This window comes from Peromyscus maniculatus, chromosome 1 (assembly GCF_049852395.1).
Source record: "Peromyscus maniculatus bairdii isolate BWxNUB_F1_BW_parent chromosome 1, HU_Pman_BW_mat_3.1, whole genome shotgun sequence".
NCBI lineage: Eukaryota > Metazoa > Chordata > Mammalia > Rodentia > Cricetidae > Peromyscus > Peromyscus maniculatus.
Window position 1 is genome coordinate 119,676,830 of NC_134852.1, and position 22,142 is coordinate 119,698,971.

General features: G+C 46.6%; 1 protein-coding gene across 3 annotated transcripts in view; it reads right to left on the reverse strand.

The window, feature by feature from the left end:
* Positions 1-16,873: 16,873 nt before the first annotated feature.
* Scube2 (signal peptide, CUB domain and EGF like domain containing 2) overlaps positions 16,874-22,142 on the reverse strand; it is a 62,586-nt gene continuing 57,317 nt past the window's right edge. For all 3 annotated transcript variants that reach the window (XM_076563448.1, XM_076563447.1, XM_015997278.3), the window contains 2 exons: positions 18,402-18,481; positions 16,874-17,191 (listed from right to left, as the gene is read on the reverse strand). In XM_076563448.1, the coding sequence (XP_076419563.1) occupies positions 17,039-17,191; positions 18,402-18,481 (233 nt within the window). In that variant the 3' untranslated portion in view covers positions 16,874-17,038. The remainder of the gene's footprint in view (positions 17,192-18,401; positions 18,482-22,142) is intronic.

Here is a 22,142-nt window from a genome sequence, read left to right on the forward strand (position 1 = left end):
TCCCCACCCACAGGCCACGTGACTGAGGAGGGGGGCAGGAGGGCGGGCTGGATGGAGCCTTTCGAGGACCCTCCTCCCCCTGGCATCAGCACCAGAGGTGGGGAGGCAGGTCTGGTCTGGAAACTCCACCTGGCCGGGTGTACACCTGCTCTTAAGAACACCAAGAAAGCGCCTGCTTTTCTCTGCAGACGCTCGATTTTACGTTTGGGGATGGAAGTGGAAGTATCCTTATGGGAAAATTGAGAGCTGTTTTTCTTTGAGACTCATTCATGCTTTCTAGCCATTCTCAAAGGAGTGTTCTGTTCCTTCTGGGTTGGAGTCTTGACATAGGACTTAATACAAATCACATTTCTATGTTTGGGAATCACCACACCTCTCTCCACCTCACAGGAGCAGGCATGAATCAGAAAGATCTGCACCCTGAGAGCACCGTAAGTCACAATAATGACACTTACTGAGCTCTGATGGTTGTGAGCTAGATATTAGGATGAACACTTACAAGGCAGCGTCTTAGTGAAGGACAGCAGCTATGAGATAGCATCACCATTCTCTTTATATAGGCAAATACCCAAACCACCCAATCTGCCTCCGGAATGTCCCTCACCCCTTCCTTTCCATTGCTCATGGTGCTGTTAAAGTATTCCCCAAGTACCATTAGCACTCCAAAAGGCGTCTGCTCTTGACGGAAAGACCCTCTTCTGTGGTTGCGTTCTGCACTTCACCCCGTGAGTTTTCTTCTAGTGCTGTGGAGAAGTCTCTCTCCCTGCTGCCAAGGGGCTTGCCTTCGGAGGGCCCTCTGAGTGGGATGGATTCCCCTCTCACCCTCTTCAGTGGTCTGTGCTTCTTCTAGACAGATTTTTGCTTCTTTAGAGGATGTCTCTGACTTTGGTCCTTTCTCCTAATTGCTTAGCATCAAATCCCCAGTACCTGGAAGGCTACCAATAAACACTAGTATAGGCATGGCAAAACGTTAAGGTTATGTCTAAGGAAAACAAGAAACAAGAGCTACGAGGTCTATCCTTAGAACCTGTGCTGGCCTCCCAGACCTGGAATGGCTGGCCTTGACCTCCTGGGGCTGTTTATTTACCTCTGCCCTCCCTTCAACACCTGCCCTAGTTTTGGGAGCACACAGACTGTTTGCAGGAAAGCAAATCCAGAAAGCTGCTCACCTAGCTTTGAGGAAGCCCCAGGGCAGGGGGCTTTTTCTCACACAGAGAGCAGGTGGGGTTGTTCATCTTCCACTCCTCTGGCACACTTCCACAGCGGTTGCCCTGGTTCCTTTGTCCTGTTGTTTGGGTCCCTGCCTGGTTGCTCCTCCAGTGGGTCAGCTAGGGCACGGTGACAGACAACCCTGCCTTGTCTCTCTAGGACAGGTGCCTCTGAGCTTGGCAGGGTGTCAGCACAGCCCAGCATAGAGGGTCCATGTGGTTTGGATTGGGACGTCTTTCCTCAGGAAAGAAACCAGGCAGGTAGATGCTCTGGGGAAGGAGTTGGAATTCTTGAGGCAGTTCAGCTCAGTCTTGCAGCCTTTTATTGCTGAGGATGTTCTGACCGAAGAAAAGAGCTCTTGTCATAGCTAGACTCCCCCGGGAACACCAGGAAGCAGATTCTGTCTGTTAAACTGGAATTTGGCCATATCAAGTGTTGCTGAAAAATCAGTGGGCCCTGGCTGGAGCTGGGAGCCTTTGTGTGAATTCAGAGCTCATTGCTGTAGCGGGGTTTGTGCTATGCAATTAGATCTGTGGTACCCATTGGTCCCTTACCTCTTAAAGACCCTCCTTGGCAGACTGAGTCCATCACTGTTCTCATGCATGGTTGATGTGATGAGACTTGCTTCCTCTATGTCAGCACACACAGAGTTTCTGCAGACCACAGCCTGGCCCCTCAGGTGGAGAAGGCTCACCTCTGGGGGGTATATTCAGTTCCCAAATGACTGAGCAAGTCATTTTTCTACTTCTGAGTCTGTCTCCATGTGCACAAAAATGGTTTAGTGATATTGCATATTCAGTTTTGCATTATAAACTCTGAGGACTGCACCAATAGGAAAGGTTGATATTAACTCTTCATCTAGCCAAAGCCCTCTGCAGCTCTAGACCATGGATAACACATAGTAGTTAAAAGCACAGGTTTGGGTGTATAATGCACTGAGCTTAAAGCATTGCTCTGTCACTAATAAGCTACGTGACTTCCTGACTATGAGAATTTGGTTTCTTCAATGTATTGGAAAATTGTCATGTGCTTGAGCTCACCAAGAAGCTGGCTCAGGAAGCAGGTTGCCCCCCACACACACACACACACATACCACTCCTTCAGAACAAGTATATTAGTCTCAAAGTGTCCTTCAAGGACTCTTATCTGGAGATGATCTGCCCACCCCCAACTCCGTGACAAAGGGTGAGGGAGAACAGCTCAAGAATAAAAACACTGTGTCCTTGAAACAAGCTGGAAGGTAAATGATTTCCTGAAGATGCTCCTGTTGTTTATCCCGTGGCATATAAGAGCCAACACTGAGAAAGAGAAGCCAGTTCATCCACGGAAGGCTTGTTCACTGGCAAAACTCAGCTGGGAACTCCAGATGACTGCCTCAACATCCGCAGTCAATTTCTGCTAGGTGTTTTGAGCCTCAAGTTGGTGCTTTTTGTTACTTTTCTTGGAAACCTCATCCAAAAGGACTCATCCTGGACTCTATCAGGATCTCCAGCCAACTACCTCAACAGGCTTCCTGAAGTCCATTTCTGCTGGATGTTCTGAGTACACAATTCGGTAATGTTTTTCTGTCTGTCTGTCTGTCTGTCTGTCTCTGCCTGTCTGCTATGTGTCCTTTTATTTGACTCGCTCTAAACTTAATAAACTCATTCATTGAAAATTAGATCATTCTCTGGACTATATGGAAGAATTCCTAGAAAATGGTGCTAGGACCATCTCTACCTATCAGGGCTGCTGTGAGGATCACATGAAATTATCCAAATAACATATTGGCTTGTACCAAGAGCCCAGAAGGGTGCTATTATCATTAATTGGGACAACCTCAAGAAAACCCATAGGCTGCTATGATATGAATGGGTATGACTAATGCTCCTTATAAAACTCCAGGCACACAAATCAGACCTGAAAAATCTCCCTTGATCTTTGGGTTTGAGACCTCCTGAGGCAGAGATTGGCCAGCTCTCTTCTTCTCCCAGTGTCTCCGGATTCCGGATTGCCCATGTGTGCAGGCCAGTTTATGTCAGCTTGACACAAGCTAGAGTCACTGGAAAGGAGGTAACTTCAACTGAGAAAATGCCTCCATATTTCAGCTGTAAGGCATTTTCTTAGTGATTGATGGGGGAGGGTGCAGCCCATTGTGGGTGATTTCATCCCTGGGCTGTTGGTGGTCCTGGGTTCTATAAGAAAGTAGGCCGAGGAAGCCATGGGGAATAAGCCAGTAAGCAGCACCCCTTCGTGGCCTCTGCATCAGCTCCTGTCTTCTGGTTCCTGCCCTGCTTGAGCGTCTGTCCTGTCCTGACTTCCTTCAGAGATGGACTGTGATGTGGAAGTGTAAGCCAGATAAACCCTTCCTCCTCAACTTGCTTTTGATCATGGTGTTTCATCATAGCAATAGTACCCCCAACTAAGGCACCACGTGAGGTAGCTCCCATCTAAAGTTCTCCCCACCCTGCCTTGGCTGTTGTGGAGAATCTGTACCTAAAACTCATAGCAAACAGGCCAGTACTGTTTTGTAAGATGTTTTTAATGATCTTTCTCTTTAAAAAATTATTTTTATTTTGTGTGTATGGATGTTATGCCTGCGTGTATGTCTATGTAACATGTGCATGAAATACCTGAGGAGGCCAGAAAATAGGGTCAGGTCTTCTGGAACTGGAATTATAGATGATTGAACTGTCATGTGGGTGCCAGAAATTGGACCCAGGTCCTCTAGAAGAGCAGCCAGTGCTCTTAACCACTGAGTCATCTCTTCAGCCCCCCTTTTATGTTATTTTTATAGTGAAAAAAATTGTAACTTTGTTAAAACAAAAACTCAGACTTTCCTTTCATAGAGATGCCAGGGCCTCAGGCATGGCTGGATCTACGGCCACAGGGTATTATTCATTTCAGCCCTGCTTTCTCCTGAGCTGTTCTCTGGCCATTCGGGTGGCTCCTGTCTTAGTTGTCAGCAGTTCCTGGCTTACAGTCTCTTCTTCCAGAAATCCTGTTTGACTCTCCAGTCAACAAAGAAGCCTTTGAGAATGGAATACCGGAGGAGAGCTCAGGCTGGGAAGCCGCTTTCTCACTCCCTGGAGCGCTCTTAGATCCCCAGACCTATCCTTAGAGCTGGGAACAGAGCAAGCTCCCTCCTGGGTGTCCTTAACACTCTTGTGGCAGGCAGAATCCTCAAACATTTGTCCTCTGTAGGAACCAGGTGTGTGCCAGGATGTCTTGGCTCTAGCCTTGGAGACCTTTTCTACTTTGGCAGGTTAAAGCAGAAACGGTTTTTTTTTTTTTTTTTTTTTTTTTTTTTTTTGCCCCTTCAGAGACATTCTGAGCATCACCACAGACTCAAAATACAGAGCTGATGGCCGCCTTGCGGCTGCTTTCCAAAGTCTGCTGAGCCTTTTTGTATCTGTTCCTGTCAGCAATGGTTTGGTTTCATTTCCTGGGATGGGGGCAGATTTTGACCTCACATCAGACAGACAGCAAGAGGGGGGCAGAGAGACAGACAGACAGACAGATACCTCCGCATCAAAGCAGTGGTCCATTTTGAAGGTCAGGAAGGCAGGCATCTGGGCTTGGCTTTGAGTTCAGCTCCGCCCCCTGCCTGCTGTGGAACACGGGACGTGCTGCAGAAGGGTTTGAGCCTCCGTCCACCCATCTCGTGAGTCTGTGTAGTTCGGTAGAGCACAGAGGCCTGACACAGAGTGGACCTCAATAAATATGAGCCCCATTCCTTTTCCTGCCCACCTTCAACACACAGGGTCCAGACACAAATGAGTGACCTTCCTGAGGCAGGGGAAATAGCACAGGATGGAAGAGCTAGAAAGCCACAGACCTCTCAGAATCCAGTGAATCCTCGGCACGACCTGCCTGCTCACTGGTGGACAGCCGGAGTGTGCGGCTCACCCCGTAACCAGTGAATCCTCGGCACGACCCGCCTGCTCCCTGGTGGACAGCCCGAGTGTGCGGCTCACCCCGTAACCAGTGAATCCTCGGCATGACCCACCTGCTCACTGGTGGACAGCCCGAGTGTGCGGTTCACCCTGTAACCAGTGAATCCTCAGCATGACCTGCCTGCTCACTGGTGGACAGCCCGAGTGTGCGGCTCACCCTGTAACCAGTGAATCCTCGGCACGACCTGCCTGCTCACTGGTGGACAGCCCGAGTGTGCGGCTCACCCTGTAACCATACCCACCTCAGGTTCCACCTCCCTCTCTTAAGCATGATGTCAGGGAAAGATGGTGATGGGCCACCGGGCCTGGGGGCAAACAGCAGAAAGATGAGGGACTCTGTGCATCACAAGTAGACTCCCAGAAATGTCGATATGTACAGAGAGAGAGAGAGAGAGAGAGAGAGAGAGAGAGAGAGAGAGAGAGAGAGAGAGAGAGAGAGAGAGAGAATTCACTCTGACCTACTTTCATGCTCAGTTCTGCACTGTCCAGAGAGAAAAAGTCATTCCTAGCTAATCTCCCCTGCCCCTGTCCCCCCATCTTATTTTAGGGTCTGATCCCAGGGCTTTGAGCATGCTAGGCAAGTGAGTGCTCTACTACATTTCTAGACCCGTTCCTGGCTATTCAAAAAAACTTGTTTTATGAACAATTCCAAATTTTCAAGTCACAAGCATAAAATGCTACAAAGAATACTTGAATGTCCTTCCCCCAGGTTACCTGTTACTAAATTTTTATTATACATGCACCTTTTTTCTTGAAACATTGAAGGACAGAATACATAAAGTATGACCTTTTACTACTAACTTGACATTGCATATTTACCAAAAATACAAGTGTGGTGGTGTCCACCTATAATCTACCTCCTACTTGGGAGGCTAAACAGGAGGATTGAGAATTAGAGGCCAGCCCTGGCATGGTGGTGCATGTCTTTAATGCCAGCACTCAAGAAGCAAAGGCAGGTGGATTTCTGCGAGTTCACGCCAGCCTGGTCTACAGAGTGAATTCCAGGACAGGTAGAGCTATATAGTGAGTGAGGCCCTGTACAGAGAGAGAGGGAGAGGGAGAGAAAAAGAGAGAGAGGAGAGAGAGAGGATGTGTTAGGGGTCAACCTGGGCTACACAGACAGTTCAAGAGTAGTGAGGCTACATTTCTAAAATTAGAAATGATGGAGGAGGGACTTTTCTCTCATGTAACCACACTACAGACATAAACTTCATAAATTTACATTGATATAATATTTTTATCTAAATTATTCATGTTCCATTTTTGTCAGTGGATGTAGTAAAGTTCTTTATAACATTTTCCTCTAGTACAGGAGGTACCCAGGGTCATGTCTCCTCAGCTTATTTAATCCAGGATGTTTGCACAGCTTTCTCTGTCCTAAAGAATACAATCCCTACAGGGCAGTGGTGTGGTGATATTGTGTTCCCCAAAATATCGTGTACCTTAATAAACTTATCTGGGGTCAGAGAACAGAAAAGTCACTAGTTAGGCAGTGATAGCACATGCCTTTAATCCTAGCATTCCAGAGGTAGAAATCCATCTGGGAATCCTCTGAGTTCAAGGCCACATTGGAAACAGCCAGGCATGGTGACTCACGCCTTTAATCCCAGGAAGCAAGCCTTTAATCCTAGGGAGTGATGGTAGAAAGCAGAAAGGTATATAAGGCATGAGGACCAGAAACTAGAAGCATTTTGGCTGGTTAAGCTTCAGGCTTTCGAGCAGCACAGTTCAGCTGAGATTCATTCTGGATGAGGACACAGAAGCTTCCAGTCTGAGGAAACAAGACCAGCTGAGGATCTGGCCAGGTGAGGTTAGCTGTGGCTTGTTCTGTCTCTCTGATCTACCAGCATTGATCCCAATAACTGGCCTCGGGTTTGATTTTATTAATAAGATTCCTGCTACACAGTGGTGACGCACACCTTTAATCCCAGCACTCAAGAGGCATAGCCCAGCAGATCTCTGTGAGTTCGAGGCCAGCCTGGTCTATAGAGGGAGATCCAGGACAGGTACCAGAACTACACAGAGAAACCCTGTCTCGAAAAGACAACAACAACAAAAATACAATCCCCTGTGTTCATTGCTGTTTTCTGTGCTGTGACTAAATTCCCGGTGAAAGCCATTTAAGGAAGAAAGGTTTATTCTGGCTCATAGTTTATGGGGGTAGAGTCTACCTCGGCAGGGGAAACATGGCAGTTTGCAGGTCAGGAGCAGGCAGCAGGGCTCCTCACATCCTGGAAGCCCAGGAAGCAGAGAGGTGAGTGCTGGTGCTCAGCTCACTTTCTCCTGTTTTCCTTTTTATTCAGGACCCCAATCTATGGGATGGTGCCACCCACAATCAGGATAGGTGAATGTTTAACTCCTTGGTTAAACCTGTCTGGAAACATCCTCACAGATGCACATAGAGGTGTGTCCAATATATTATCAGAGCTGTATCACCATCACTCCCAAAGATACCCATTTTTGATCATTCCACATTTTCTCCCAAATTACCTGCCCTAGAAAACCTGTAATCTACTTCTGTCTTCATGGATTTACCTATTCTGGACATTTCATATACCAGGAACTACACAATGATTGGTCTCTTGTGACTAGCCTCTCTTAATTAGTATGAGATTTCCATAGTTCATCTATTTTGTAACACACCAGTGCTTTTTTGTGTGGCCAAATTATAAGCCATTGTATAGACATGTCTTGTTTTGTTTTGCTCTTCATGACTGATGAACATTTGAGTTGTTCCTACCTTTTGTGTGTAGTCTGTGTGTGTGTGTCTGTCTGTCTGTCTCTTGCTCCCCCCCCTGTGTATGTGTGTGTAGTCTGTGTGTGTGTCTCTGTGTCTCTGTCTCTTGCTCCCCCCTCCCCCATGTGTGTGTCTGTGTGTGTGTGTCTCTGTCTCTGCGTCTTGACCCCCCAACCCTGTGTGTGTGTGTCTGTGCGCGAGCATGCACACACCTGAGTAGACATGTGTGGAGGCCGGAAATTGATACTGGCTATCTTCCTCTCTTGTTTTCTCACTGAACCTGGAGCACACTGATTGGCTAGCCTGGCTGGCTATCAAGCTCCTGGAATCCCCCTGTCTCTGCCTCCCAGCTGTGGGATTATAGGCATAGTCTCCCAGCTCCCATGCCTAGCTTTTTAGATGGGGCTGGAGATCCACACTCAGGTCCCCATCTTGCTGACCTAAGTTGTTATAACTTGCATAAGGCCACACAGCTGATGAGTATAAGTGGACTAGCAATCCAGGAACATCAGCAGACAGAAGGGGAATTGAGGATGAACATGATGGAAGTTAAGCCTTGGAGAAAGAACGTTTCTGTGTGACCAGCAGACAGGACAGATTCTCAGAAAAGCACGCTAGGAGCACCAGGAGGGCTGCTGCCGGGTGACTGGTGCTCACTCCTTGAGTCAGTCCTGACTGAAGGTTTATTGGCTTCTTACTCTCATACCCACATGTGTGACGCAGCTGCTCAAAGCTGCCTTCCTCAAGCTAAGTCCCCTGGAACTACCACTCTGGTTGGCTCTCTGCCACCATCAGCATCTCACTGCATTGTCCTCAGTTTTGTGCCCTGTTCGGGCATTGCACACACCAGCTGTATCAGCATCTGTGCCTGTGGTAATTGGTCATCATAGATGAGGCCACGGAGACAGCAGTCGTGGCCAGGATCACCAAAGCTCTTCTTGGTAGCACCATGCTCTTTTGCTGTGTGTGGTTTGTCACACGTGACTGCCCTTCCTGTGGCATCAGTCCCAGTTTCTGCTCAGGAACTATTCAATTTTTCCACCTCCAGTCAGGTTACAGGGCAAAGTCAGCATCAAAGCTCAGCTTTGAGGCAGGTTTGTGTTTCTGCCTCAGGAATTTTGTAGGGAGTGTTAGTCAGACTTTTAATTGCTGGAACCAACTTCCCAAGGAAGGCAACTGTGTTAGTCAGAGTTCTAGAGGAATAGAACTCGTGTGTGTGTGAGTGTGTGTGTGTGAGTGTGTGTGGAGAGAGACAGAGACACAGACAGGGATTTATTAGAGTGGCTCACCCGCTGTGGTTCAACAATTGTTGTCTACCAATACAGGGTCCAAGGATCCAGTAGTTGTTCAGGTGTCTCTGCTGGCCTTGAGTACACGCTGGAATCCTGAAGAAGTCGGCTCTAATGCCGGAGAAGGGATGGACTTGCCAGCAAGAACAAGGGCAAGCAGGCAGAGAGCAAGCTTCCTTCTGCCATGTCCTTTATACAGGCTGCCAGCTGAAGGTGTGGCCCAGATTAAAGGAGGATCTTCCCACCTCAAAAAATTCAGATTAAAAGTGGATCTTCCCACTTCAAATGATTTAATTAAGAAAAAGTCCCTGGAAGATGTGTCCAGCTGCTTGGGTGTGGGGTGTTCTGTGTTGTATGGTTTTGGTTGGAGAAAGAGGACACTCCAAGATGAAATTTTAGGGCCTGTGTGGCAGCAGGAAGGTCCAGAATCTGATGAACTGACCTGAACTCCGAACAGCCATAGAAAGGTGTATTTATTGATTGTTATACAAAGTTGTTTGTTGGTTAAAGTATTTCCTCACAGCAAGGTCCTATCTAATCTATATGTGTCTCTAAAGGAAAGCATCACATGCCCTCATGACTTTAGTCCTTTATTGTATATCGTTTATAATACACAATAATCCAAGAGCTAAAGTGTACCAGAGGCTGCGACACCCCTTCAGAAAAACAATTCTATAAATCACGGGGGGTGGGGGAGGATCACTATATTCCACAAAGATTCTTTACTGTTTACCACAATGATTCTCCAGGTCAAAGTACTTCTAGAAAACAACTACTCATTCTAATGTCTCTGCTAAATTCCTACAACACTGGGTTTTAGTTCATTCCAGATGTGGTCAAGTTGACAGCCAAGAACAGCCATCACAGCAGCTCAAAGGAGGGAGGCATTGCTCTGCTCCTGGCCTGCAGGGGTCACATCCATAGTTACTTGGCTCTGTGTCTCTGGACCCATTGTAAGGCAGAACATCGTGGTGAAGGGCGTGTGTGTGTGTGTGTGTGTGTGTGTGTGTGTGTGTGTGTGTGTAGCAAGGAGGCTGTTCACCCGGGGACAGACAGGAATCAACACAAGGAAAGGACTGGAGAGACCCTCAAGGGCACATTCCTTGGAGGACCCACTTCCTCCAAGACTGTACTTCCTAAAATAGTGCCACCAGTTGGAGACCAACACTCAACACCCGAACCTGGGAAGATGTTTCAAATGTGAACCATAACACAGGGAAGAAACAGAAAACACCAGACTGTAGCTCAGAATTACCCTTCAGTCTCGGAAAATATTGTGAGATAAGAGAACAATCCAAGTTGGGGATGTCGTAGCATCTGGAGCCACAGATGCTTCACATTAGGCAAGATTACAAATTACTCTTTGTGGTTGTTTGAAAGAAAATGCACCCCCCAAAGGGAGTGGCACCATTAGGAGGTGTGGCCTTGTTGGAGGAAGTGTGGCCTTGTTCAGGCAGGCTTTGAGGTCTCTCTTCTCAAGCTTCACTCAGTGTGAAAGTCAGTCGACTTCCTGTTGCCTTCTGGTCAAGATGTAGCCAGCACCACATCTGCCTGCAGGGTGTCATGCTCCCCGTCATGATAATACACTGAACCTCTAAAACTGTAAGCCACTGGCTCAATTAAATGTTTTCTTTGTAAGAGTTGCTGTGGTCATGGTGTCTTTTCACAGTAATAAAACTCAAACTAAGACACTCTTCAATTTTTAAAAATTATTTAAATTATGCATAGATGTGTCTGTGTGAGTACATGCACCTGTGTGTGAGTATTGTTGGAAACCGGAAGAGGATATCAGAACCCCTGGAGTGAGCAGCCAGACATGGGTGTTGAGAGTTGAATTCTGGCCCTATGCAAGAGCAAGTGTTCTTAACCATGGAGCCATCTCTGTAGCCTCCTCTTTCAATTCCTTTTCCTCACCAACTAAGCAATATATATTCAGCCTACCCTAATGCCAACACCATAAAAAAGAACGAGTAGCGATGGTGTGGGTGGGTGGGGGGTTGACAGTGTTGTTGATAGCTTGAAATCACCTAAACCAATGACTAATTATTAGGCCAGGCAGAGTGGGGTTCTAAACCAATACTCTCTGTGGCCTATATCAATTCAGCATGTGGTCAGTCATTTCTCAAAGATCAGCCCTGACCTTCAGAGCCCCATTTGGTAGCATTTTATTTTGAATTTTAGGCATTTAAGTTCTCAGGCAAATAGCATGAGCAACTGAAACACAGGTCAACTCTTTTTCAACCACTAGGTGGCACCAGATCCAGGACTTGCTGGTTCACTTGGTGCTATGGTTAGCCCGGTGTGTCCACACAATGCTAAGTTCTTGCTGGGTGAGTAAGGGAGCTTGCCAGGGCAGTGCTGCCAGGTTTCGTTTGAGGAGCCAGGGCCCTTGGTGGGCCTGGACTCATGACTCCAATGATTAGCTTATCCTAATGAAAATAGCCATTGCAAACTCATTGCCCATCTCCAACACTTCCACCACTTGCCTGTATGTTTGCTTGGTTTCCGCCTTTCTCCACTGGACTCTCAGTTCACCAAGGACAGAGATTTATTTTGTTCAGTGCTGTACCCCTAGCTCCTACAATGCCTAGGACTTACTAAGCCCTCAGTAAATATACATTGCATAAATTAATGAATAAGCAAATATGCAACAGAGTAGTACAGTAACTAAGGATTGTAGTTGCATTTCCCAGGGAAACTGAAAACCAAGTAATACTGTGCTGTTATCATTGTGGTAACTGGGCTTAATTTGTATTGCTTTAATTCAACTAGAACAACTTGCCTGTAAATTAAAGTGGTTTCATTTTCTAAATCTATTTTGTTCCTACTGTACTGTTTGAGGAGATCCTTGAGAGATAATTGTGTCTTATTTTTCAGAGTCCTGCTCTGTAGCCTTGGCCGGTCTGGTGGTTGCTATGTGCCCAGGCAGACCTCCAAACGACAGCCACACGGCTGTCTTCCCAAGTGCTGGGATTACATGTGTGAGCTTCCATGTCAGCTTACTTACTTCTTTGTGGCTATATCCTCTGCCTTTAATCGTTGGAATAGCCCTGCTGGGCCACCAGTCTGTTTCCAGCAGGCTGATATGAATACCTAGAGAAAGGAGATGGGGTACCAGGAGTTCACACACCCCTGTGTGACAGGTCACAGAAAGGAGCACTAGTGGTGGCCTCCAATTCCTATGGATGAGTCCCTCTGGCCTCTTCCAGGGTCGTAGCTGGCCTGTTAGCTAGCCATGGGTAAGAAGGCTCCCTCTACTTAACAAGGAACCATTTAGCCTCAGTTGATCCATTTGCCTCTCAGATGCTCCTGAGAAATGGTGTAGACCTGGGCAAAGCTCTCAGAACCCACCTCGGTGTGGAGCAGGAAACAGATGCATACAGTCCTGTACAATGACATCCCTTTCGGGTTGAGAAGATTGTAGCTGGGCCTGGAGGAGGATCGCTGGGTGCACAGGCTGACCAGTCTGAGGCAGCCTGCAGCAGGGGACAGCCCTGGTCCATCTTCCTGCAAAGTTCCACCCAAGGGCAAGTGAAACCTTACTTCTTGCATTCAGCCTTTGCCTTTCTCAGGTTCCCACATGCCACGTGAGAATCACCTGCAAACTTAAATCCAGCAAATGCCTGTAGGCATTGCACTTAACAGCTTAGAGGATGATTCAGAGGAAGCAATTTCCCCAGGGGAAGGGAATCATCTGCTGGTGTGAAAAGGCAGGCTCTCATTAGCATTGGAAATGGAGGCGAATGCCGCTGGATCCACAGAGGCAGGACTGCAGTGTGTGGCTGCATTACAACAGCCACAGCTGGAAGGTGGGACTCCCAGACTCCCACGCCTACTCAGACCTCACCCACAGAACCAGCTCGAATGGCAGGAAGGTGGACACTCAACTTTGGAGCCCTCCCCCCTCCCACCCAGATGAGAGCCTGCTCCGTGGCACCAGCCTCCTATTCAGTTCCTGGGCCTGCTTCCCCAAAGCCATCTGCCCAGGAGTCCGTGGTACCTTTTAAAAACATAAGCCTGGGGTGCTGAGGAGGTGGGTCAGAGGGTGAAACATACTTGCTGTGTGAGCATGAGGGCCTGAGTTCCATCCCCAGAACCCTTGTAAGAAAAGATAAGCTGGGTGTAGTGGCGTGTGCTTGTCATCCCATGCCTGGCAGGCAGACGCCCTAGGCTCATGGGCCACCCTAGCATACTTGGTGAGCTTTAGGCTGGTGAGAGTCCTGGTCATAACAAACAAGGTAGACAGCTCCTGAAATGACATCAAATTGCCCTCTGACCACCACATACACACGTGTGTAAAACTGTGTGCATGAAGGCACACACACACGCACACACACGCACACACACACAAGTATAAGCCACCCCATTTCTCTGCTTAACTCCACCACAGACTTCAAAGGGTATTTGGAATTAAACCCAAAGCTCTCCTTCTGATCCCACAGCTGATGGAATCTGGCCCATCTGTGGTTCTCTGGCCTGGTCAAATGCCACTTGCCTTCTGACTAGACTTCATGCACACAGACATGTCCCTGCCTATATACCTCTGCCCTAGGGTGCCTCTCTCTGGAATGCTCTTCTCCCTAGTTTCACACATAGCTCTGGTATGGGGTCGGCTCCTGGAGAATATCAGATAAGGCTGGCTCCTTATCATGTAGTTTTCAGTTGAGAGGTCACATCCCCATATAGGCTAGTTCCCAAACCTAAAGTAGCCACAGAGCCATTGTTACATCAGTTTTAGTTTATAACCTAGCACTTACCACTAGCCAATTCAAGTTCATTCTCTTCCTTCTAGAATACAAGCTTTATGAGGGCTAAGACCCTATCTACCTTATTACTGAGCTCTTTGATTAATCTCTAGGGCCCAAAATAGTACCTGGCACAGACTGGATATGCAATGTGGGTTGACTTAGTAGGTAGCCAACTGCCTGGCTAGCCAGGCAGCTTTCCAGCAGGGCCACAGAATCTCTCAGGGCGGCTGATATGTCTAGAGTAGAAACTTGAAGAGTTTCTACTGAGAGGCTCACACTTGTACCAGAAACAGCTCTGGTGGGGGGTCTGCTCCTGGAGGATACTTCAAAGCCACTGGTGCCATGCAGCCTCCAGCCAACCCTCCAGTTATGCCCACCCCAGCCTTCTGGAACGGCAACACAACACACTGTCCTGAACACCAAGTCAGTAGGCTCAGCCCTCCTATCCTCCTGACCAGCTGGGTCACTAACTCAGGTGAACTCTGAATTTCCACTTTATGGTCAAACTCAGAAATACAGGTCAAACTGTAGTGTATCAAATTCATTTTAATGATTTTTTAAAAAAATTATTTTATATCCAGGTATGGTGGTGCACACTTTCAGTCCCAGCACTCAGGAGGCAGGAGCAGGTAAGTGAGTTCAAGGCCAACCAAATCTACACAGACAGTTCCAGGCCAGCCAGAAATACATGAGACCCTGTCTCAAAAAAATAAAATAAAATAAAAATGATTAAAGGCTGGAGAGCTGACAAACAGTTAAAAGCACGGATTGCTTTTCCAGAGGACCAGGGTTTGATTCCCAGCACCTACATATTGGCTGAAAGTCAGTCATCTGTAACTCCAGTCCCAGTGAACCCAAAACCCTCTTTTGGCTTCTTTGGGGCAGGTATGCATGTGGTACACAGACACACATGCAAACAAAATAACCATACACATAAAATAATTTGTTTTTGTTTTTGTTTTTTTTGAGACAGGGTTTCCCTGTGTAGTTTTGGAGCCTGTCCTAGATCTCGCTCTGTAGATCAGGCTGGCCTTGAACTCACAGAGTTTGGCTCTACCTCCTGAGTGATGGGATTAAAGGCGTGCACCACCACCACCTGGCCTAAAATTTTTAAACATTTAAAAACAAAGATTTATTATTTTTAAATTGCATCTGTATGTGTATGGGTATACGTGCACCACATGCATGCAGTGCCCAAAGAGGCCAGAAGAGGGTGACAGATCACCTGGAAATGGAGTTATAGGCAGTTGTAAGTTGCCTAGAGTGGATGCTAAGAACTGAACCTGGGCCCTCTGCAAGAGCAGCAAGTGCTCTTAACTGATGAGCCATCTCTCTAACCCCTTAATAATTTTTTTAACTGAATATGTTTGAAAACTTTTTTTTTTTTTTGATAAAAGGTCTCTTGTAGCCCAGACTGGCGTCAAACTCCCTATGTAGCTGAGGGTGAGCTTGAACTCCGAACCCTCCTGCTTGTACTTCCTGAGCGCTGGGATTACAGGTGTCACTGTGCCTAGCAAGATGTACAAATTCTTGAAGAGAAATTTCATCCAAATAAAAATTAAAAGTTCATTAGAGCTTTAAAAATGTCAATGTCTCTGGATATGGTGGCACATACCTTCAATCCCAGTACTTGGGAGGAGGTAGAGGCAGGTGAAGCTCTGTGAGTTTGAGGCTAGCTTGGTTTACCTATAGATTCCAGGTTAACCAGGGCTACATAGTAAGACACTGTCTCCCCCACAAAAAAGTCAATGTTATTAATAGATTAAAAACAACATTGAGGTGGAAAAACAAGTCTACTAATAATGAAATATTCTGTTTTCTTTTTAAAATGCTTATTAAACATTTTTTAGTACTTTGGTATACAGAATGATGTGCTATAATTGCCACAGAAAGAATAAAACCCTATGGCTATGTGTAGTCAGTCCATCCATTAGGGAGACAGCTTGATTGACAGGATTCTTTTGGAGGAGAAAGTGATATTGAGAGCCAAGCCCAGGGCCTTGTACATCTTAGGCAAGTACTCTACCACTGAGCTACATCTCTAGTGCAATAGGATCTTTCCTTCATCTGCTGTAAAGAGGTTTTTGCCTACCAGGGGTGGGGGTAGAGATTAAAATGCTTAAAAGCTCAGTAATATTGAAAAGTCAAGTTCATGCGGGAGGGGATCACTATACGGTCCCACTATGCAAACCAAAGTGACTTAACTGTGTGGCCTGTGAAGAGGTGTGTGGCCCACCATCAGAGAATGACAGTGTCCTGCATGATGCCACTTCATCTCAGACTGTTTCACTCTGGGAGAATGAAAAAGGAAGGCACTTGTGCCAGTCACTACTGGCACTGGGGGGAGCCTGGCAGTGCTGGCCTTGGACTGATGAAGTCTCCCTTCCATGATGATGGATAACTGTCATCCATCAAAATCGCCTCCAGGAGTTCTCCAAGCCCTAGCACAGTGCTCAGTGTGCCGGAAGGCATGAGGGATGCTACTACAGCCAGCCCCTCTGCATTTGCTGTGTATGCATGCACTACTGATGTCTCCAGAGGGGCTACACTCGCCTTTTGATTTCTAATTCTTTCTAGTCTTTTTTTAAAAATCATCACTTCTTAGAATTCAACACATTTGGGATTAAACTGGCATCACAGAGGCTGAGAGGATCAGGATCCTCCCACGACTCAGAGGACCTGGGTGGCTCCTGGAGTGCTTGCCTTTGCCTCCTGCGTGTCTGTTCGGCCTCTGCATGAGTACAGATGCTCCCTGGGAGAGGACTGGCCTGGAGGACATGGAACTGCAGCCAGAGTGGTCCTTCTGTGGCCTCCTTTCCGCTACAGACCATCAGAGGAGTGAGAACCCAAAAGGAGGCCAGTTCAGCCAGCCCTGGACACACCCAGGACACATGCCCACACAGTGAGAAGCTGGTGCTGCTCAAAGCCATTTGAAGCTGGGAAAGAAAACCCAAGTTCAGTTTACCAAGATGTCTGTATTATCTATAAAAACTGAACTGTAAGGAGTCACTGATACTGGGCATGATGATAATCCGATGGCTTGCTGGCATGTGGAGGGTAGACAGCTTCAGCCCACTGAGGCCACAGGAAGACACTGTTCTGAGTGGCACGTGGGAAGAGTCATTTGTAAGGCCTCAGAAACCTTGCCACTTTGGAGCGCAGCAATCGTATGAAAGATCTTGGAAACATCTCTCGGGACTCCTGGGCTGTGTACTTGAAATAGTTCTGGGGGTGTGCCAGGACATCAAACAGAGCCTTGATCAGTTTCTTATCCTGAAGAGAACAGAATTTTTGTTACCAGGCCAAAACACTCAAACCTTCTGGCACTTTGCCAATGGAATCATAATGACTCACTATCAACGGGAGGTTCACTAGCTAGAAAACACTTTGTGAAATTGTTTCCCCTGATTTTTATCTTCTTTCCAGTTTTAATTTTTCTTAATTGTTAATAATAAGGATGCATCACTTTATGCAAGAAAACTTAACATATGAAAACTGTTTTTTCTCAACCATATGAGCTACAACATAGAAATTTGGAAAACAGTTTAGGGGTAGTGATAAGCAAGTCTTTGCTATTAATTACTCACAAGTATCTGAAATGTGGTGGGCTTTGAGTTTATAAACTAGGAGGCAAAGGTCTTTCACTATTCAAGTTGAACATAAAAACACTATATGCCCGTGACTTGGATTTGTAAGCAAGCACCCCCCACACCTGCCCCCCCACAAATGCCCAGTGTAAGTAGAACCACTGCATGCCTGAACTCCTACAGCTGTGTTTGCCGGCAGAAGACCAGTACGAGAGGAAGCCAAAACCCCAGAGTGGGTGGGTGAAGAGCTCACAAAGCCCGCCCTTAACTGAGGAGCTATTGGCAGTTGATGGCTGCTGGAGGAGAGAGACAGTTCTCTCTAGAGGTGTGCTCCTTCACAGCTTGCCCATACTCAAGTGGCTGGACCTGCAACCGTGTGCATACACTAATTGTAAGTGCTACAATTGGACTAATAGGACTCAGTGGGTTATTTTAAAAAAAGAGAGAGAAAACATGAAATTGGGAAGGGAATACCTTGAGCAGGGTCTGGCAAGAGTTAGGGGGAAAGTATAGATAAGATCAAAATACATTGTATATATATATATATGAAATTCTCAAATATATGATATATATATAAACACTAATGGTTATATATATTTTAAAAAAAGTAAAGAAGCCAGGCAGTGGTGGTGCATGCCTTTAATCCCAGTATTCAGGAGGCAGAGGTAAGGAGAATCTCTGTGAGTTCAAGGCCAGCCTGGTCTACAGAGCTAGTTCCAGGACAGCTAGGGCTGTTACACAGAGAAACCCTGTCTTGAAAAATGAAAAACAAAACAAAACACTAAAGACAGGAAGGATGGAGAGGACCTTGGTCCCCATAGGCTCAGTGTCTGGAAGGTAGAGCTGTATGTGGCGAGTTCATGGCTACCTTCCTGTCTGCTGAGGCCGGTACTCACCTTCAGTATTTCCTGGTGGTTCTCAGACGCATAGAGCCTGCCATCTCGAACTATGTCTTCTATGAGTTCCTGGTAGTCTTCTGTGGAAACAAAGGACACGTTTTGCTTCTCACTGTTTAATTATTTCCAAACCCACACTTTTGTCTTATGTAAGCCCTGAGAAGTCCCCTCAGTGGCTGCTCTCAGAGAACTTTCCATTCTCAGCTGGCATCTGCCCTGCCTCCCTCCCCTCCCCTCCCCTCAGAGGAGCCTTCTGTGCCTCCAGGCAAGACCCATCGTCTGCCTCCCCCACCAGCTGCACCTTCCCTCCCCAAGTCAAGGACACTTCAGCCAGCAAGTCTACACTTTCCCCTCCACAGAAATCTTTCTACTAACTCCCATCAGCATGAAAACTGATCTTAAGGATGCTTCATTTAACTTCATCTTTTCAGCCAGTTTCCATCTCACATCACTCTTCCCTGTTGTGCCCAGAGCAGGGTCGGCTCTCAGTTTACAATTGGACTTTTCTTCTCCTAAACCCACTGTGCTCAGTTTTGTCCCAAGCACCCCTCCAAAACTGCCTACTGAGCTCAGCAATGAGCTTCATGCTGTGTGTCCCAAAGTCAAATGCTGGTCCTCACTTCCCTTCATGATTAGTAGCATTGACCTGGCTGGTCACCCTCTTCCTTCATCCAGTTCCTCTTTCATCATCTAGAAAACTCCGCACTTTGGTTTTCCTGCTGTTTCACTGGCTGCTTCCTGGGGAGTCTCAGCTCTCCTCTGTCCATGGCCTTTTCCTGTAGGAGGGTCTTGGGACTGCTCCTACCCATGCCCGCCCCCCAGCTCTGAGCTCATCCGGGCTTTTCTTTCCCTCTCTACACCTGCCCACCTTCACTATCTTCCTGTCCTTGCAATGTATACGGTGACCAAGCTTCTAAGCACCAAGAAAGATTTCTTTTTAGGTGGAATAGGGTTGGGGATGGAGAACTTGACTATCTGAGAAAGATGAACGGCCTTTTTGCTTCCTCATTAATCACTTCTTTGGTCCTGGCCTACACATTAAGTGCAGTGCACATGGTATTCCTTCTCCAAATGCAATCTCATCCCACTTTGAAGTCTAGCCTGCTTCCCATAATCATAACTCAAATAAGCATATGCAGAGCATAGTCTTCTCCAAAGCCAAGACACATCAAAAATTGCCTTTTTGTATGCATACCATGTGCTAAGAAGCCACATGAATTGTAAGAGCATCCGTGGAGGGATACTGGAAGCACTCCCAAGAAGTTTCTGCAGTCCAGAGATGGGAATGGAACACCATCACTGCACAATTATATTTGATACATGCAGTATCATTGCTACCACTGATGCAGCACCTTTATCCTCACTCTTATTCTAATGAATATATGATGTAAGTACACAAGTTCAAGGCCAGCTTGGCCTACAAGGTGACTTTGTGAGCTATAGGACCATGTTTCAAAACAAACACATCAACAACAAAGCCCAAATCAATAAACAAAATCAAGGGAATAAGTTTTATTTGTTTCTCTTAAAAAAAAAGGGGGGGTGTCTAATGTAGTCCAGGCTGGCCTTAAAATTGCTATGTAACCAAAGCTGACCCTCCTGCCTCTACCCATCAAGTGCTGGACTACAGGCATGTGCCACCATGCCCTGCTTATTTTAGTTTTAGTTTTGCACCCTTGTTCAGTGTCTGGACCTCAAAGGACTGGCTTCTTTCCATAAAAGGAATCTACTGTTAGGAATGCAGGTTATTGTTCACTATGGTGTAACAGAAAACTAGACTGTGCTTTGCCATTATGCCAAATGCTTCCAAAATGTTGTCTTTAACACACACACACACACACACACACACACACACACACACACACACACACACACACACACACACTGTTTCTAAGAGCTCCTGTGTTTCCTGTCTTCCTTCTGCCTTTCAAAACACAGAGAAGCTCATAGGTAAGAACTCAGGTTCTGAAGTCCCTAGACCTGGGTCATCCTAGTTCTGCAACTTTGCCATGTCATAATCTCAGGTCAATTATTTAACTCTCCAAGCCTGAGTGGCCTCATCTATAACATCAAAAGTGACTGGGTCCAATTCATGAGGTGGCCATGAGGAATGTGCCCCATAAGAGGCACTGTGGTGCATACCTGGTGCTCAGGAATGCCCAGTGCCTGTCACCATGACTCTTGGTTCCCCTTCTCCAGAATGTCATCTGTAGTTGTCACTGGCACCCCACCCATCCCCGCCATCTTCTGCTAGGATCTCAAGTGCCACCATACCTGGCTTATACAGTGCTGGGCAACTGAGTGAGGGCTTCATACATGTCATGCAAACAATCTACCAGCTGGCTACATCACCAGCCCTTGTTTTCATATTTGTTCAATTAAAAAAAGGGGGTGTTTGGGGGACTGGAGAGATGGCTCAGTGGTTAACAGCATTGGCTGCTCTTCCAGAGGACTTGGGTTGAATTCCCAGCACCCACATGGCAACTCAAAAGTGTCTGTAACTCCAGTTCCATGGCATCTGACATCCTTACCCCAATGCACATAAAAATAAATTTTCTAAAAAGGGACATTTAGAGGGCTGAAGAGATTGTTCATAGGTTAAGAGTAATTGCTGCTCTTCCAAAGGATCCAGGTTTAAATCCTAGCTCATAGCTGTCTATAATTCCACTTCCAGAGGATCCGACACCCTCACACAGTCATACATGCAGGCAAAACACCAATGTATATAAAATAAAATAGTTAATTATTTTTTAAAGGGGGACATTTAATATGTCACAAAGGCAGAATAAACTGTGACATGTGAAAATGTCTCAACACCTTGATAACATTTGCCCAAGCCTTAGTTAGAGTCTGCTTGCTTTCCTCCCTGACTTCAGACAGGAGAGCTTGTTGGACATCTGCTTCCAGGCAGGCACTAGACTCAGTGTCTCCTTCAGCAGAGTCCCAGGAGTAAGATCCCAAGAGCCTGGTCCTGGCCATTGCACATTTTTGAGGCAACTGCAGGGTAGGATAAGTCTAGTCTAGTCACTTGTTAGAAATAAACTATGGAAAGTGAGTTTAGGAAAGCCAAGGATGTTGTCTCTTTGCCTAAAATTCTTTAATCGCTCCCTATAAAATTAAGCCTACTCTCCCGAGCTTGTCATTCAAGGCCACTCACTGCCTAGCCCCACCCTCATGGATCTTCCTGTGTGCCCTACCCACTGGCCAAATCAGACCCTGGTTTTGCCAAGTGCTCTATCTTTGGCTTCTTCCTCTCTATGTCCCAGCCCAATTTACATATTCTTTCAAGCCCCGAACCTCTTAAAAGTGATTCTTCTCTCCAAGCCTATCCAGAATAGTTGCTGCCTTTTCCCTGTGCATCCACAGAGCTCTGTTCCTATGCGCCCTGTGAAAGCACCTATGACGAGATGCACACCTTTGTGTTTTGGGCACTAGAAATATTTGTTGACCAAGTCACAGTCTAAGTAGGTCTCCAGGGATCAGAGGATCCTGAAACATCACCTGACTTGCCCAAGATCACAGAGTCAAAAGCAGACCCAAGACCTGGAGTTAAACCTCTTCCCTTTCTCAGGAGCTGTCTAATAAATGTCACAACCTTAAAAACATTAATATACTTTTGAGCAATTACTGTCTTGCAGGAACTTTCCATGTTAAACTCTTAATGTTCATTCGAAGGATTTTCTTCATCACTCATTAAAAAAAAAATAATGGCTTGCAGGAGTGGTGGTGCATGCCTTTGAT